This window comes from Sinocyclocheilus rhinocerous, unplaced genomic scaffold, assembly GCF_001515625.1.
Source record: "Sinocyclocheilus rhinocerous isolate Xijiao unplaced genomic scaffold, SAMN03320098_v1.1 scaffold1919, whole genome shotgun sequence".
In the NCBI taxonomy this organism is placed as follows: domain Eukaryota; kingdom Metazoa; phylum Chordata; class Actinopteri; order Cypriniformes; family Cyprinidae; genus Sinocyclocheilus; species Sinocyclocheilus rhinocerous.
In genome coordinates this window covers 10,071-27,240 of record NW_015646355.1, presented here as the reverse complement: position 1 = coordinate 27,240, position 17,170 = coordinate 10,071, and the positions used below count along the sequence as shown (strand labels likewise).

General features: G+C 32.0%; 1 protein-coding gene across 1 annotated transcript in view; it reads left to right on the top strand.

Moving 5' to 3' along the window:
• The first annotated feature begins 694 nt into the window (after positions 1 to 694).
• egfl6 (EGF-like-domain, multiple 6) overlaps positions 695 to 17,170 on the top strand; it is a 19,891-nt gene continuing 3,415 nt past the window's right edge. Inside the window, exons 1-11 of the mRNA XM_016511628.1 lie at positions 695 to 864; positions 3,886 to 3,992; positions 5,098 to 5,190; positions 6,237 to 6,356; positions 7,016 to 7,135; positions 7,870 to 8,004; positions 9,107 to 9,229; positions 10,407 to 10,469; positions 11,073 to 11,333; positions 16,009 to 16,083; positions 16,177 to 16,272. Coding sequence (XP_016367114.1) covers positions 794 to 864; positions 3,886 to 3,992; positions 5,098 to 5,190; positions 6,237 to 6,356; positions 7,016 to 7,135; positions 7,870 to 8,004; positions 9,107 to 9,229; positions 10,407 to 10,469; positions 11,073 to 11,333; positions 16,009 to 16,083; positions 16,177 to 16,272 — 1,264 coding nt within the window. The 5' untranslated portion in view covers positions 695 to 793. The remainder of the gene's footprint in view (positions 865 to 3,885; positions 3,993 to 5,097; positions 5,191 to 6,236; positions 6,357 to 7,015; positions 7,136 to 7,869; positions 8,005 to 9,106; positions 9,230 to 10,406; positions 10,470 to 11,072; positions 11,334 to 16,008; positions 16,084 to 16,176; positions 16,273 to 17,170) is intronic.

The following is a 17,170-nucleotide window of genomic DNA, read 5'->3' as shown; positions in this document are numbered from 1 at the left end:
GGTAATAATATAGGTAACTACATATTAAAAAAATGAATAAAACTAAAACTTTAATTAAAATTAAAGTGCAAATAGAAAGTATAAAAACAACTAAAACTAAACTAAAACCAATAAAAAGTAATGAAAAAAACGTATCAACATATTAAAAAAAATGCTAAAATAGCAAGAACACAACAAAATTACTAAAACTTTAACTAAACAAAGCGAAAACAGAAAATATAAAAATAAAATCAAATTCCAAATATTAACAAAATCTATAAAAGTATATCAATAATATAACACTGGTACTACAAAAACGTCAATTTGTAAATAGGCATAATTAGTCAAAATTAATAGTTTTTTCATAAAACTTGTGTTGCAAGATATTGCTCTATATTATGATGACAGTGTCAAATTTCTTTAAATTGCCATTAAGTAAATTCAGCTTCCAGTATGTTGTTTCTAATTTGATTCAAATTCACGTTCATGAATCAAAAGAGTGTATTCTTTCATTCAGAAGTTGAATTTCTCTTAAACCAGGTTTTCTTTCTCCTGGAGCGTGAAGTGAGATGTTTGAATCTAGACGTCACAGATTGAGTTTCAGAGAGAAGATGTCTGAAACACCCCCACAAAGACTTCCAGCCCCTCTGTCACTCAACGCAATGACATCTGGAATTTCAGCGAGACGAGAGAGAGAGAGAGACACTCACGAGACGAGAGGACAGACGCTGCAGACTTTATCCTGCAATCACACTAGGAAACGCAAACAGAAGATAAAAGGACAACACAGAAATAAACAGGATTGCTTTAAAACATGAAACATTTGACGTGGATCAGCGCTCTGTCATTCCTGCTTTATTTCTCCTCAGGATCTGCAGATTACAGGTAAGTGACCTTCTCCTGCTTGAAGTTAAACAGCCTCTGTTGTGGAGAAACTTAAGCAATCGTAATGCTCATATTGAGATCTCTGACTTTGGATTGGAGACTTTAGTTTGAGACATTGTTGAGATCGCATGTCAGATTAGTTAGGTCTTTTCTTAGGAGAAACATCTGAGAAGTACAGTAGATTGTTCTGCATTTAATTGAGATCTTATTTGGAGTGATTTATGGAGCAGATCAATTCATAAGTTAAAAGGCAACAGTAATTAATGTGCAAAAACTTTTGTGACCAATGCAACCTTTTGAATTAAAGGTCAATATTTCATTTTTATATATTTTGCAGCCATATTAAATGCATAAACTGCAAACAAAAAAATAAACAAACAAGCAATAAAACTGAAAAATAAAAACAATCAAAATTAAGTGAGTAAAAAATATGTTAATAAATAAATAAACTTAAATAAAACAAAAAACAATATTATTTGTCTTATCGCATTGCCAGATATTTAATGTTTTAAGCAAAAACTCACTTAATTTTGGTGCATTTTTCAGAAAACAAGACTTAATATCTGAAGTCTTTTTGCTTCTCAAGTAAGCATATCTTGATGTATACATTTTTAGATTTTTTTTAAATGGAAGACAAGACAGAAATACACTTTACAATAAGGTTTCATTTGTTAACAGTCGTTAACTGCATTAGTTAACATGATTTAACTATACTCGCAACTACTTATAAAGCATTTATTAATCTTTTTATCAATATTCATTTCAAAATGTACTAATACATTATTAAAATCAAAAGTTGTACCTTATATAATTTAATTTATTTGAGCTGGCATGATCAATTAATGAATAGTTGTATTTTTTTTGTACAATAACTTTTGAATAGTTGTATTTTTAGTAACTAGCGTTAATGAAGATCGATAAATACTGAAACAAATGTATTGCTCATTGTTAGTTAATGCATTAACTAATGTTAACTAATGAGATGTTTTAGTGTTATCAAAATAGAAATCTTTTTTTCTTTTCAGAGTAATGTGAATTTACTTTGATTACTTCAACTGAATCAATGAATTTCAATAAACCTGAGTTAATTGTTAACTTGAATGGCTGTTAATCATCAATTTAAATCACTATTAAATACAAAAGTAGCTGTAAGTGATGCACAAGCTTGAACAGATTTGAAGTATTTGTGCAGTGTTTAAGTAAATGGCTGTTGTTGTGTTGGTTTGTGAAGCTGTCGGTGCTAATCTGCCAATAATGAGCTGCTAATTTTGGCCGTAATGAGCGTTGGCCACCTGTTCACATGACTGGCTCCCATTTGCTGCTGTACAGAGTTTATTTCCGTCAGTTCACTGATTCACTCCGTCCCGCTGGAGCCTGGTCCAAATTTAGAGACCAACATGAGAAACACGCAGAATTACACACATCTGGAACCATAGAGAGGATGTTGATCACTCAATAAAAGCAGTTTTGTCTTTTGTTTTGACATATTTTCTGTTGAAACAGTTACTGGGGCAAGGTAATATATTGCTATAGACTTTAGTTGACTTTCTGTTGCTAGGCAGATGAATTGGGAGGGGCTTGCTCATTCTAGAGAGCATCTGATTGGACGAAAATTTGTGTAGTGCAGGATGAGTCATCCGTATTATTTTTATGTTTATTGGTCCAGAAAGAGAAAATTTTGAAAATTTGAATTTGTTATTATTATTATTATTATTATTATTATTGAACTTATTATTATTGCAAGGTTTGTGAAATTAAATTTTATTAGATATTCAAAGACTTGTTTAAGTGATATAAATCTATATTTGCTGAATACTGTAGATGAGAAAGTATTAGTATTAGAAAGTATTAGGCCTTCTCAGAGCTGTCAAAATAAAAGTCCTCAGACACATCAGCCAAACAGAAAAACTATGATGATAATTAAAAAATGCCAAATACTGGCCGAAATATCAGCCAACTACTAATTATTGTTTTCATTTTAGTAGCACATTTGGATATACTGTAGATGATTTCAAATATAACAGAGATCTTCTCAAAGCCACAAATTGTGAACATACTGAAGCATTGTGTGTGTACAGCGGCTGGACAAAGTTGAGAAATGTTTAACTTAATGCAAATGAGCTTACAAGATGGAAGTATATAATGTATGACATTTACAAATGTTATGTGTTAAACGTATCAATATAATAACTAAGATTGATACATGCATTCATAAATGTTCATCTTGTTCATTATTTGATGCATTGTGCACTGCTGCAATGTCATTTATTTACAAAATGTTCCTATTAAGTGGCAAGAAATCTCATATTATAATCAGACTTTTAAAAATGCATTGGGATTTTAAGCGAAAAGCTCATTTAAATATTTTCTGCAGCAATATTTCATAGCCAAAACCTCTTCCAGGCATGTGAAATGTCTATGAAAGCCTGTTCAAGTAACTGTCAGTGTAAACGACACGCACCTTCTGCTCCTGATCCATCTGCTGAGGTGTGATTGCTGTGAATAGTGCAAGGTTTAATTATAGCAGAAATGTGGTCAAGGAGATTTTAGAGGTTCCTGTAAGAGGCATCTGTTAAACACTTAAAGAGCCATAAACACAGAGGTTCCTACATCCTGTCTGTTCAAATCCCCGCTGGATCTTCATGTGTTTCTCCCCATTTCTGCTGCTTTTACAGCTGCAATTAGTCTAGGAGGGTCACAGGTCACCAGAAAGAGACTTTTACCTTCAAATCATGGCTCATTTTCACCTGAAACAACATGTGATATTCTAAAAGCCTAAAATACATCCAGTGGTCAACTAGTCATGGCAGGCTTTATACTGAAAAATGTGTGTAGATTAACAATTTTTACTCAGAATTTGGTAGTAAATTTCACAATTTTGCTCTTATATGTTTTCATATTAATAATAAAAAACATTATTTTGCTTTTATATTGTGATTTTTGGATCATATCTAAATGCATTTTTAGAAATCCTCCCATCTTTTTTGTAAAACTGACATGTTTCTGATGTTTTCTGGAAAGGGAAAAGCGTCAGATCCCAGTGAGGAGTTTGGCAGGCGTTTGTCGATACGGCAGCAGACTGGAGTGCTGTTATGGATGGAAGAAAAACCGCAAAGGACACTGTGAAGGTAAATGAGGAGAAATGAACATTTCTACAATGTGGTTTATTTTTATTTAGTGACAAGGATGTATACAATGTCATTTTAATGGCACATTAAAAAAAGAAAAAAATTATAATCAAAGATTATGAGAATAAAGTCACAATGTTTTGAGAATAAACTAAATGAGAATGAAGTCATCGCATTTTGAGATTAAAGTCTTAACATTTTGATAATAAAGTCAAAATTACGAGAATAAAGTCACAGCAATACGAGAGTCATGTACAATATTAAACTTGAAAAATTTTGACAATAAAGTATAATAAAATCATAGAATAAAATATAGTATTACATGATTAAAGTCGTAATATTTTGAGAACAATGTCAAAATGACCAGAAAAAAGTCTTAGCAAAATGAGATTAAAATCGTAATATTTTGAAAATAAAGTTGTGGATTTTTCTTAAATTTTATTTAGTGACAAGAATGTAAGTGTACAATGGCGTTTTATTGCCATGTAAAAAAAAAAAACATCCAAGATTACAAAGAAAAAAGTTGTAGAATTGTGAGTTTAAAGTTATAATACTTTGATAAAGTCAAAATTACAAGAATAAAGTTGTTCCAATAGAAGAACAAAGTCTTATATGAGGTTAAACTTGTAATAGTTTGAAAATGAAGTCAAAATTATGAGAATAAAGTCATAGCATTGTGAGATTAAACGTCATAATTTTTTGAGAATAAAGTTAATATTTCGGGACATTTGACTTTATTCACAAAATATTACAACTTCAATCTCACAATGCTATGACTTTATTCTCATAATCTTATGTTATTTGTTTATTTATTTATTTACAACACTGTCATATAATTGTCCATACTGTGATTGATTGAGAATTGTTCATTTGACTGTAGCTAGTCATTCAAAACATGGAAACACTGGGTGAATATTCCATCCACAAACTCATATGATATGTTCATTCTTTCTGCGGTTTGGTGCTTTTAAACCACACTGAACTATGAGAGGAAATCTGGGAAAACAGAAGTTGGCTTTGGTTTCCAGACGTGTGGTTTTGTGAACGGATTTGACCTGCGCTGTTTCCTTTACTAATATATCTCCACTGTTGAATGTTTTACCAGCTCAGTGTGACCTGGGCTGCAAACACGGCGAGTGTGTCGGCCCCAACAAATGCAAGTGCTTCCCCGGATACACTGGAAAGACATGTAGTCAAGGTTTGTGCCAGTGGTATTTGAGCGGTATTACAGTTTTTGTTAATATTTTGATTGTTTATTTTTATATTTTTTAAATGTTTAGTAATTTTGTTGTGTTTTTGTGTGTATTTATATATACATAATAAATATACACAGTACACACACACATATATTATGTAAACAAAAACTTTTATTTTGGATGTGATTAATCGCGATTAATCGTTTGACAGCACTAGTTTTTTTCCCAGTTTTTTTAATTTATTATTTATTATACGTTATTTAATTTCTCTATAATTTTGTATTCATGAGTTTTAGTTTTTTGTTTATTTTATTTTATTTAGTTACTTCAACTTATACTGCTTTTTTTTTTTGTATATTGTTATGTTAAGTTAATGTTTTTTATTTCAAGTAAGGCTTTTTTGTTGTTGTTGTTGCTTTTCCATTGTTTGTCTTTGCAAGTGATTCAGTGCGTCAGTGAACTGTGAATCAAACTGAGTCACAAACTAATTCAGCCCAAACCCATTCGTCAGATTAGTTCAAAAGAGTGATTCATTCACGCAATCTTGCATGGCTAGTTCTGATTCTAAAAGCTGATAGAAAACACACACACACACCATGGTTCCTGAAATATCATCAAGGAAAACAAGTCTCATATCAGTATATGGTAATCTCTGTTGTCAGATAAGGATTTATCAGTAATATTTTACAGTAAAAATGGTCACTGCATTGTGAGATTACATGAGATATATTTTACCAAATGTAGTAGGTCATCCATGCATACAGTAAATTACAGTACAGTAAAAAAAGACTGTACAAGGTATTTATGCTATATAATACAGAAATAATGTGCAACCCAGTGCTGGGTAAAATAGGGACAAACCCAGCAATTGTGTTGGTTTAACCCAGCGGTTGGGTTAAATGTTTAACCCAACCTTCTGGGTAGTAACCCAACCGCTGGGTCAAAACAACCCAATTGCTGGGTTTGTCCCTATTTTACCCAGCACTGGGTTGTATTTAACCCAGCATTTTTTAGAGTGTAGCCTGTCTCTTTCTGTCTTTGGCTTCAGATCTGAATGAGTGCGGTCTAAAGCCTCGGCCCTGTGAACATCGCTGTATGAACACATTTGGTAGCTATATGTGCTACTGCTTAAACGGATACATGCTGATGTCTGATGGTTCCTGTACAAGTAAGTGACTGTGCTGCAATATATTTAAATGTGAGTATAATAGAGTAAGTTCTTAAACTTGTGGATCCAAGTTCAATAAGCTATCGTTTTGAAGCAGTATTAATTAGTATTAGTAAGAGTATTAATATTGCACATTATTGATGTAAATCTTATGTAAATCCACTAAATAATTTAAGTTTGCTTAATTTGTGTATTAATTAGTTGCACAAACTCAAAATGTCATATTATTTATATGCACCAAAACAAGTGTATACAATTTATTCCATAAAATGGAAGAAATTTGACCACATGGAACATGAATCACCCGAAGGGTGACTTAAAAAACATTAAATAGAGCTAAACGGCTAATTCAGAATAACAAATATTTGCATGTGCTCATAAGTCGACATGCTTTAACCAAAAGCACAAATGTTTTAAGTGCAATGGATTATTGGTGATCAAACTGAGCATGTTCAGCAGCCCATTGGTTTGATATTGCAAGTTCTTGCTGTTTAATAATTTAAGATGCACATACTAAATGACCTAAAAGTTGACTTTATTTAACATTTTATTCAGGCTAATGTCAGGTTTTGTACATTAGTTAATTCAATCAGCCTTTGAATTGAGTTTGTCTTGTATTAAAGTGAAGGTCTGTGGATATTTTGACGTGTGTCCTGCAGACTCGAGGACATGTTCTCTGGCTCACTGTCAGTACGGCTGTGAGGAGGTGCAGGGTGAAGTCCGCTGTCTCTGTCCGTCTCCTGGCCTGCAGCTGGGATCTGATGGGAAGACCTGTGAGGGTGAGAACAGCTCAATGACACCCGCTCTTCAGATGAAGCTGTTGCTATAGTAACTGCTCACTCACTGATGAGAGTGATGGAGCTGCTCAGTTCAAGTCAGATTTTGGGTCTGTGTTTTTTCTTTATCATACCAATAATAACTTGACCTCTACATCTGATTAAACTGAAAAAAAAAAAAAAATGTTTCCTTTGATATCGGAGACATCAGATTATTTAATTTTTGCTTAAAATAAACCAGATTTTTTAAGTGGTCAACCCAGAAATATCAGTGAATTTTAAAATTAGATTTCAATGGAAATATAATAATAAAAATAATAATAATAATAATAATTTTAAGTAAATTTTTCTGACCCCACTGGCAATTATTTGAATTTATTCTTAAAATGAGATTTGTGGGTTCCGAAAAAATAATATTTTTTTTCCCTGTTGAATTAAGTTTATTTTTTCTGACCTCATTAGCAGATATTTGTTCCTGTTTTAAGCAAGCAAGCATAGATAGATAGATAGATAGATAGATAGATAGATGCATTTTGTATAGTTGTGCTTTGCTTTAAAATATTTAATTGGTTTGTGTTTATTTGTGATTGTTATGTATTGAAATTATTTTATAAAAATCCTTGTAATCAAGAGCTGGTGGAAAAACCATGGAAATTCATAAGTCACTTTGGATCAATGAAAGCCGATAGTCAAGATGCCTAATCAACTCTTGTTGTTTCCCTCATTTTCTTCTTCAGACATTGATGAATGTGCAACCGGGAAAAACCAGTGTCCGTTCAACCGTCAGTGCACCAATACATTTGGAAGCTACTACTGCAAGTGTCAGATGGGTTATGATCTCAAATATGTCAATGGGAAATACGACTGCGTTGGTAAGAAAGGAACAGTGCAACTTGCTGTTATTATTGACTAAATAATAGAGTGCAGCAGTCGTGTTTTGAAAGTAAAACTTTATTGTAAAGTTGTAAATAAAACAAAGATTATTGTATGTTTTGAAAGAAAATACTATTTCTGTTTTTCTACTTCAAAGTTTCAGGTTTAATTCACTGTTACTTGCTGTTTCTTTGTAATCATTTTTAAAATTTACTAGCAATTTATGAGTGAAATTTGTTTCAAAGTTAATCCTGCATCATTTTTTTTTTTTAAGTGTATGAACTCTGAAGTTGTTTATTGATGATATTTGCTTCTGCTGAAGAGACAAATCAGAAACAAACAAAAACTTCTTAAGGAAAAAATAAATCATATTACATTTTATGGAAGCTTGTTTCACAACTTTTAACACACAATTCTGACTTTTTCAGAATATAAACTCAGAACTGCTAGATATAAACTCGAAATTGTGAGATATAAACTTGAGAAGAAAAGTCTGAATTGTGACATATAAACTTGCATTTGGCAGAAAAAAATCAGAATTGCGAGATAAAAAGTTGCAATTATCTTTTTATAATATCTATTTTTTGGTATCTACAGTATGTGGTGAAAAACAAAACTAAAAGAAAAAAAAACAGAAATGCAGGAAGTAAACTCAGAATTCAGAAAAAAGTCTGAATTGTGAGGAAAAAGTCAGAATTCTGAGTTTATATCTCGTAATTATGACTTTTTCTCAGAATTGCTACATTGTATTGTCATTACTGATTTGATTGTAACAGTGCATCATGGGATGAGTAGTTTAATTCCTCATACAATAACTTAAACAGTCTTTTTTTCTAATTTTCAAATACACCTTTGCTTGAAATATTGTGATTCATTTGGAGCCTCTTGCTTTGGTTCATGACTCAGAACCCTTTAATAAATAACCTTTTACATGCTTGGAGAGAATTATTAAAATACTTACAGAATCAAGGCCGCTGAAACAATGTGCATTCACTCTTATATCTATTAGATATATGCATTGCATATGCAACTGAAAGATGTGAAACAATGATAAGAATGATCCATAATTTGAAATGTAATACTAAAACACTGTATTTTCAGATATAAATGAATGTGTGTCCAACACACATAAGTGCAGTCATCACGCTGAGTGCATCAACACTCATGGATCCTACAAGTGTAAATGCAAGCAGGGCTTCCGTGGCAGTGGATTTGATTGTTCAGGTGAGAGACAAAATCAAACATGAAAGCAATGAATCAGTAAAATTATATGCATAATATACAGTATTATAGATTGGAATGGTTGCATTTGGTTGAAATATACACCGCCAGTGATGAGTTTGGACATACTGACCGAATGTATGTTTCTCATGATCTTAAAGACCTTCAATTCTTGAAATTATTTTTGTAGAATATAAATCTAAAATATAATGCATGTGTGAAATTCTTAACAAAACTAAAAAGCAACAATGCACCTCAAGAAAACTCTGAAATAATAAGATAGATAGATAGTCCTAAGAGTAAGTTTCTGTGTCCAAACTCTTGACTTCTACTGTATATTTTGCATATGGATATGCGATTATATTTTGAGTTCATTTGTGTGAGTATCAGTTTGTAATTAGCCTTGAAGGGGTGAAATGACAGGAAAGAAAATGCTGTAGGAATCATCAGCAGCTCCTTTAAAGAGCCTCCTGAATTTCACAGGTGTCAGGCAGAGAAAGTCTGCAATTGAAATCCCACCTGTGTAAATATCTGCGTTTGTACCGAACACACTCAAGTGAAAGCCAAAGGAAACGGTTCTTCTGTGCTGTTTATCTGCATAGACTCCAAAGCTGCACTTCTGTAGAAATGAATGAGGATCCACACATAGAGGAACTTTAGGAGAAACATCTAAGGACGTAGGAAAACTTTTCTAAAGGAATAGTTCACCCAAAAACGATAATTTGCTGAAAATGTGCTCACCCTCAGACCATCCAATATGTAGGTGAGTTTGTTTCTTCATCAGATTTGGAGAAATGTAGCATTGCATCAGTGTCTCAGCAATGGATGCTCTGCAGTGAATGGGTGCCGTCAGAATGAGAGTCCAAACAGCTGATAAAAACATCACAATAATCCACAAGTAATCCACAGCACTCCAGTCCATCAGTTAACATCCGGAGAAGACAAAAGCTGAAACACATCCATCTTTAAGATATTGTAATTTCAAACCGTTTCTTCTGGCTAGAAGAAACAATGAAGAAACAATCTCATCTACATCATGGATGGCCTGAGAGTGAGGAAATTTTCATTTTGGGTGAATTGTTTCTTTAAACTGAACTGAGATCTCAGCGAGTCCCCTGAACTTTGACCTCTGAGCAACATCATTTAACTCATGTGAATCGAATCCTTTGTGTTTTTGTAGTCAAGCCTTTTTATCACAGATCCTGGGAAGGTGAGAAAGGAAATGCACAAGTGTTTCTCAACGGTGAGAAAGTCCAGCGATGCAGAGCAAATGTTCAGTGGCTGTATGTGCAGAAGGACGTTTCCTCTGACCTCTGATCTTTGATGTGATTTCTGAAAACATTCTTTTGTGGTACAAAACAACAGGCAAACATCAGCATTAAGAGGAAACGTCTGCTTTGGCAACCTATTTAATGCTTTGCAAATGCAACAGGTAACACTTTACAATAAAGTCTCATTTGTTAATGCAATAGTTAATGTGATATCTATAGGACTGGACTATATATTTATATAATGCACTAATGTTAACTAATTTAGTTAACTAATATTAAAACCTTAATGTAAAGTGTTACCATGCAAATGAATTATTGACGTTTGCGAATGGCTTCATGCACAACAGATGCACTTTGCATGGAAAAGCCTCATACATATCCAGAGATGCAGTTATGGCGTATATAAAGCACATTAAATGATTAATGCAATAATGCTGCGATTGCATGGATCAAATAAACAGGCTCCGTATATGCATTTTTGAATTTTAATGGCTTCAAAACATCATTCAACATCAGCATACAAGATTTCATTCCAGTTTTCTCATGCATTTAATTCCATCTTCTGTGTCCTGCAGCTATTCCTGATTTTCCCTCCAAAACTCGCAATTTGGGAGGAAAGTTTGACAACACCATCCCCGAGCCTGCGGTGACCGGATCTCCACGACTCCGCCTGCAGCCCTTCGACTACGACGGCGAGGTCTACATCGGCCCTCCGGAGCAGAAACCTGTGTTTCCAGAGGAGGAGAAGTTTTATGAAGAGGAAGAGGAGGAAGAGGAAGACGACACGGGAAACCAGCTGGAGGGCGAGGAGCTGAACCCCAGAGGAGACGCTATCTGTGAGTGACACACTAAAAATACTCCTCTTTACACTGTTGACACGCATGGTCCTATTTAAAGAGCACATATACTGAATAATGTGCTGAGTCCACTCACAGCTGCAGATATACAGTACATCTACATGCAGGAGAAACTGAACTAGGCATTATTAACCGCACACAGATTGGGTGTGTTGCATTACAGACTAAAATGAGAATCAACACAAAAACATTTGCGAGGGATTGCTGTTACGGAAAGATTGGTATTATTGTGTTTTATATGACAGAATGAATATGGAGAGTCAGGAATTTAGCGCAAAACACTTCATACAGTGTTATTTTGATAATATGTATGTACTATTATAGTATTTATTAATATTTTAAATTAGCTTTTATTATAGTTTGAATTTTAATTTGAGTAATTCTATTATGTGCTTTTGTCATTTTTATTATAATGTTTTTTTTTTTACATTTATATATAGCTTTAGTTTATTTTATTTTAGTTTTAGTCATTTTAGTTTCAACTTAATATTTTAATCATTTTAGTTTTATCTAACAAGAACAACAGTCGTCTTTTTGTTTTATTCAGTTTTGTACTTCAAATTAAACTACAGTTAGTTTTCTATTATATTTAGTATTTTATTCTATTTTATAATTTTTATTGTATTCTTTTTTATTTTATTTTATATTATATTTTATTTTTCTTTTTGTTTTATTCAGTTTTGTACTTCAAATTAAACTACAGTTAGTTTTCTATTATATTTAGTATTTTATTCTATTTTATAATTTTTATTGTATTCTTTTTTTTCTTTTCTTTTATATTATATTTTATTTTATTTGAGCTTTTTTCTGTTAGCGGAAATGGTTTTAATAGTTTTAGTTTTGCTAACAGCATTGTTTTAGATTTTGTCATTTTAGTACTTCAACTTAAACTTTAGTTAGTTGCAAAGGTTTTTTAATCTTAAAGTTTTTAATCTGGTATTTTTATTTTATTTTCAAGTTTTTGTGATTTTAAAGTTTTTCTTCTAATATGAAATTTAATTTTAATTCAGTTTTATTTCAGTTAATGAAAATGATTTTAATAGTTTGTTTCATAGCAACACTAATATTTAAATCGTTTTAGTACTTCAGCTTATACTGTAGTAAGTTCAAGTTTAAGTTTCATGGTTTTTATATTTTTCATCTAATATATTTGTTTTATTTCACCTTAATTTCTGTTCATGAAAATTCTTTTTAATAGTTTTAACTTTTGCTTAATAATAACAACACTAATGTTTTAGTTTAAGTTCTTTTAAGTACTTCAAGTTAATTGCAAGAGCAAGTTTTCGGGTTTTTATAGTTTTTTTGTCTAATATGTAATTTTATTTTCTCTCCTTATTTCAGTTAACGATTTTTAATAGTTTTAGTTTTAGCAAACAATAACTACACTTATGTTTAGAGCTTTTCATATCTTGCTGTAGTATTTTTCACAAAGCCAAGAAAGCACAGTGGATGAGCGGGGTCTGTGTTCAGGGCATGCTGGGACTGAACCCAGCTACATGTACAGACAGGGAGACCAAGAATCATTTCCAGTTCCACAACTGCATCTGACTCTTATTATTTCCCCGTGAGAGGAAGCAGCATTACATGCGGATGCAGGATGGTGTGGGGGGTTTGCGCAGGAGGAAATAACTGGTGCTGGTGGAGTAAGTGCTTATTAAACTGGTCTGATGTGAGCGGATGTACAGTGTGTGTGAAGCACATCTGAACACCATTATCCTGCAGACTTCATCAATAAACACAGATGATTTTAGCACACAGGATTTATTTATAGATTATTTTCTTCTGTAGGTATTTTCCACCATCAAATGTTAATACGTTGAATGGATAAGAATGTAATTTATACTGAAACATTTAATTGTTGTTAAAAACTTCATTCTAATTTAATTCCACTCTGCCTTAATTCAATTTTAGGAATCTACATCTTTTGATTCAATGTTATTTTATTATCTTTGAAATACTGTTAATATGTGTAGTTTTCCATTTCCTTTTAGATTTCAGTTGAAATTTGGATAATTTTAGCTTTTAGTAATATTTTGTTTTTTAATGTCAATAATTGTATTATTGTAATAATTTAAATAATTGTATTATTGTTATTTAGCTTAGTTTATTTATTATTTATTTATTATTCGTACATCAAGTTAAACTAATGAATATGAGAAATGGCAACTAGCTAAAATAAAATAAGCATTCATTCATTCATTCATTCATTCATTTAATTTAAGTTAAAATGTTTTTATTTCAAGTGACAAAATGTTTTTATGGGTCTGTTTTTAGTTAACTATATGAAACTTTTACATTTTACATTCTTATTTTTTTAAATATGTAATTTTTTAATAAATTTTATTTGCGTTTTAGTTTATTTTAGTACTTTAACCAAATGAAAATAAGAAATGGATTTTCACTTTCCAGCAATGTCTATTTCATTTCAAGTAATTTTCAAGTGATTTCTTTCTTTATTCCTTTTTTTTATGGTTTTAGTTAACATAATAACCATGTTTTGAATACAAAAAAATATATATATAGGTCTTCTTAAATTAAATTAAATTAAATTAAATTAAATTAAATTAAATTATAAATTAAATTAAAATTAAAAATCTAAATGTTAAGTGAAAAACTAACTGCAAATAACCGAAATGAAGTTGAAGTACTAAAATGGCTAAAACTAAAAAAAAATAAAAACTAAAGACGTTTTTCCAAAAAACTACTAACCCAAAAAATGTACAATGTAGTTTTGTTATTGTAAACTAAAACTAAAACTATCAAATCTGAAATAAAATAAAATATAAATATTAGATGAAAGACCTCAAATCTCATCATCAGATCTCATAATTGCATTTATTTCTGCAGGAAAAATAACTATGTTTAACACAATGAAAGGACATGTCTTAGAAACTCTAAACCTCTCGACAAGACTCATGTTAGAGATCCGACAAGAGGAGACAAGCCCAAGACACTGGGGAGAAAATTCCCCTCTGCCTTAAGAAACATCTCCCAGCGCTCTTGTCCTAGAGAGGGAGAAACAGCCGGAAAGGGCTCAAGCCTTTTATTATCTGCGTCAGAACAGCTGTTAGACTGTCTTTCATCAGCAGCACTCTCTCTCATGCTCTCCTAACAACACACGAGAGTCTGCAAGCACAGGCAAGATCCTTCTCTTCTTCAGATATTCACTTTCTAGTGAGGGCTTTCCCTGATTTAACAACAGAAGCTGAAATACTCTATTTTAAAGAGTTTGTAAGTCAACACAGTAAAAGCAAAATCCATAGAAAAACAGACCTCTAATTTAAGTAAAATATTGGTAGTGCAAATTAAATATTAATCACATCAATATTATTTTTTAAATATAAAAAATTAAACATTAAAATATTACAGTGGCTGACTGAAATAACAGTATACTCAGAAATGAATAAAATAATCATAAATATTAATACCTTTGTATGTAGTAGTGTACGTAAAAATGACTTCTAATTTAAATAAAATAATAATACATATTTAATAATAAAAATAATAAAATAAATTATTAGTGCAAAATAAATAAATATGTTAGAATTATTGTATACATAAAATATTAAAGCGATTAAAATAATTAATAGTACAATATGAAACAAATAAAATAATCTTAAATATTATACACACAAATAATTGGGCAATATTACTTTGCAACTTTTTCCTTTTTTTTTAATGACACAATATATTTTTAAAAATCCATAGGAAAACAGACAGTGAGAATAGTACCTATTAATTTAAGCTTACAGAGATTTTCTTCAACACTAAACACAACACAATGCAATGCACAATTCCTTCATATTAAGTCCTGTTTTTATGGACTTTTCTTAGAGTCCAGTACCGTATTAATGCACTTCAAAAAGGTTTGTTCTAAACGTATAACCGTAATTAGAAAACTTTTGCCATTGACTCATCTTCAAATCATTTAATGTAAGCATGAAATCATAATTAAGCTCATTTGCATTGTGCATTATTCATTCAAGAGAGTCATAAAAACAGTATTCTAAATAAAGTTAGGCTATTCTCCTGCTGTATTGCCAACACTGATATTCCTTCAGTAGAAGCACATCAGATTCAGCTCAGTTTTCTGAGGAACAGCGTCTGGATCATTTTTTTTTTAATGACACAATATATTTTTAAAAATCCATAGGAAAACAGACAGTGAGAATAGTACCTATTAATTTAAGTTTACAGAGATGTTCTTCAACCCTAAACACAACACAATGCAATGCACAATTCCTTCATATTAAGTCCTGTTTTTATGGACTTTTCTTAGAGTCCAGTACCGTATTAATGCACTTCAAAAATGTTTGTATTAAAACGTATAACCGTAATTAGAAAACTTTTGCCATTGACTCATCTTCAAATCATTTAATGTAAGCATGAAATCATAATTAAGCTCATTTGCATTGTGCATTATTCATTCAAGAGAGTCATAAAAACAGTATTCTAAATAAAGTTAGGCTATTCTCCTGCTGTATTGCCAGCACTGATATTCCTTCAGTAGAAGCACATCAGATTCAGCTCAGTTTTCTGAGGAACAGCGTCTGGATCATTACGTGCTGCTTTCTGTCTGTTCTTCTGGTTTGACAGAGACTGAAGACAAATGTTGGAAATGCTCTTTATGATCTGTGTGTTTTTCCGTTTGTAGTTCCAGATGACTTTGTGCCTGTTTACGGTCCAGAATCAGAGCCGAAGGAGATCCAGGCAGCGCCGCTGAAGGAAAGTAAGCAAACTCTTTCAGATTACATCCAAAACGCTTTTGTCTTTCCAGCATTCAGATGCTTTGAGAAAGTGCTGTATGTGTTTATTTGAGCAGGATTCCTGACGGACTGTGACTTTGATCGCGGTGCGTGTGAATGGGTGCAGGATAATGAAGATGATCTGGACTGGACCATCAAATATCATGAAAACGGTACAAACTCACATGAGCATTAATAATGTGTCCAATGGGAAAATGAACAGAAGTCACATTTTTTGTGTCAGTTTCGAATCTACTAAAAGCTTAGTCAATGTATGAATGTATAAACATTTTCCATATTTCTCAAAACCCATATTAATTGACCTCTAATAAAATAGATAAATAAGAAAAAATAAAATGCAAAAAATAAATATTAATTACAATGACATTTTTTATATGTAATCACTTACATATTTTTTTTAGAAATGTAACATTAGTGTCTAAAATAACAATATAATCAAAAATTTAAAAAATGACTCCTAAATAAATAAATAAATCCTATAGTGGTGGCCAAAATTTTTAGAACACTTGGCATATTTCAGTTGTTTTTGTTGAATTGGGCATTATAATACCCATAAAACAAACTACTGCCGGAACTAGCTGCGATGGAAGGAATCTGCTGGAATATTAAAAATGAAAGTGACGTGACATGTGGCCAAGTATGGTGACCCATACTCGGAATTAGTGCTCTGCATTTATCCCATCCTAAGTGCACACACACAGCAGTGAACACACACACACCGTGAACACACACCCGGAGCAAATGATGGGCTGGCCCCCTTCAAAGTCCGGATCTCAACCCCATCGTGCACATTTGGGGCGAGTTGGAAAATCAACTGGACAGATCTATTGTAGATTCAAAGGAAAGCCTTTGGCTTGAGCTGCAGAAGGCATGGGATAACATTAGTGTTGAAGTTCTCAGGAAATATACTGACACTATGTCAGAGAGATGGGCTGCTGTCATTGGCTGCTGTCATTGGTGGACATACCAAATATTAAAGTTAAAAGTGGATAAAAACAGTACGACTCACTTCATCTGATATTTGTTGTGCTCAGAGCAACCATCTGCATG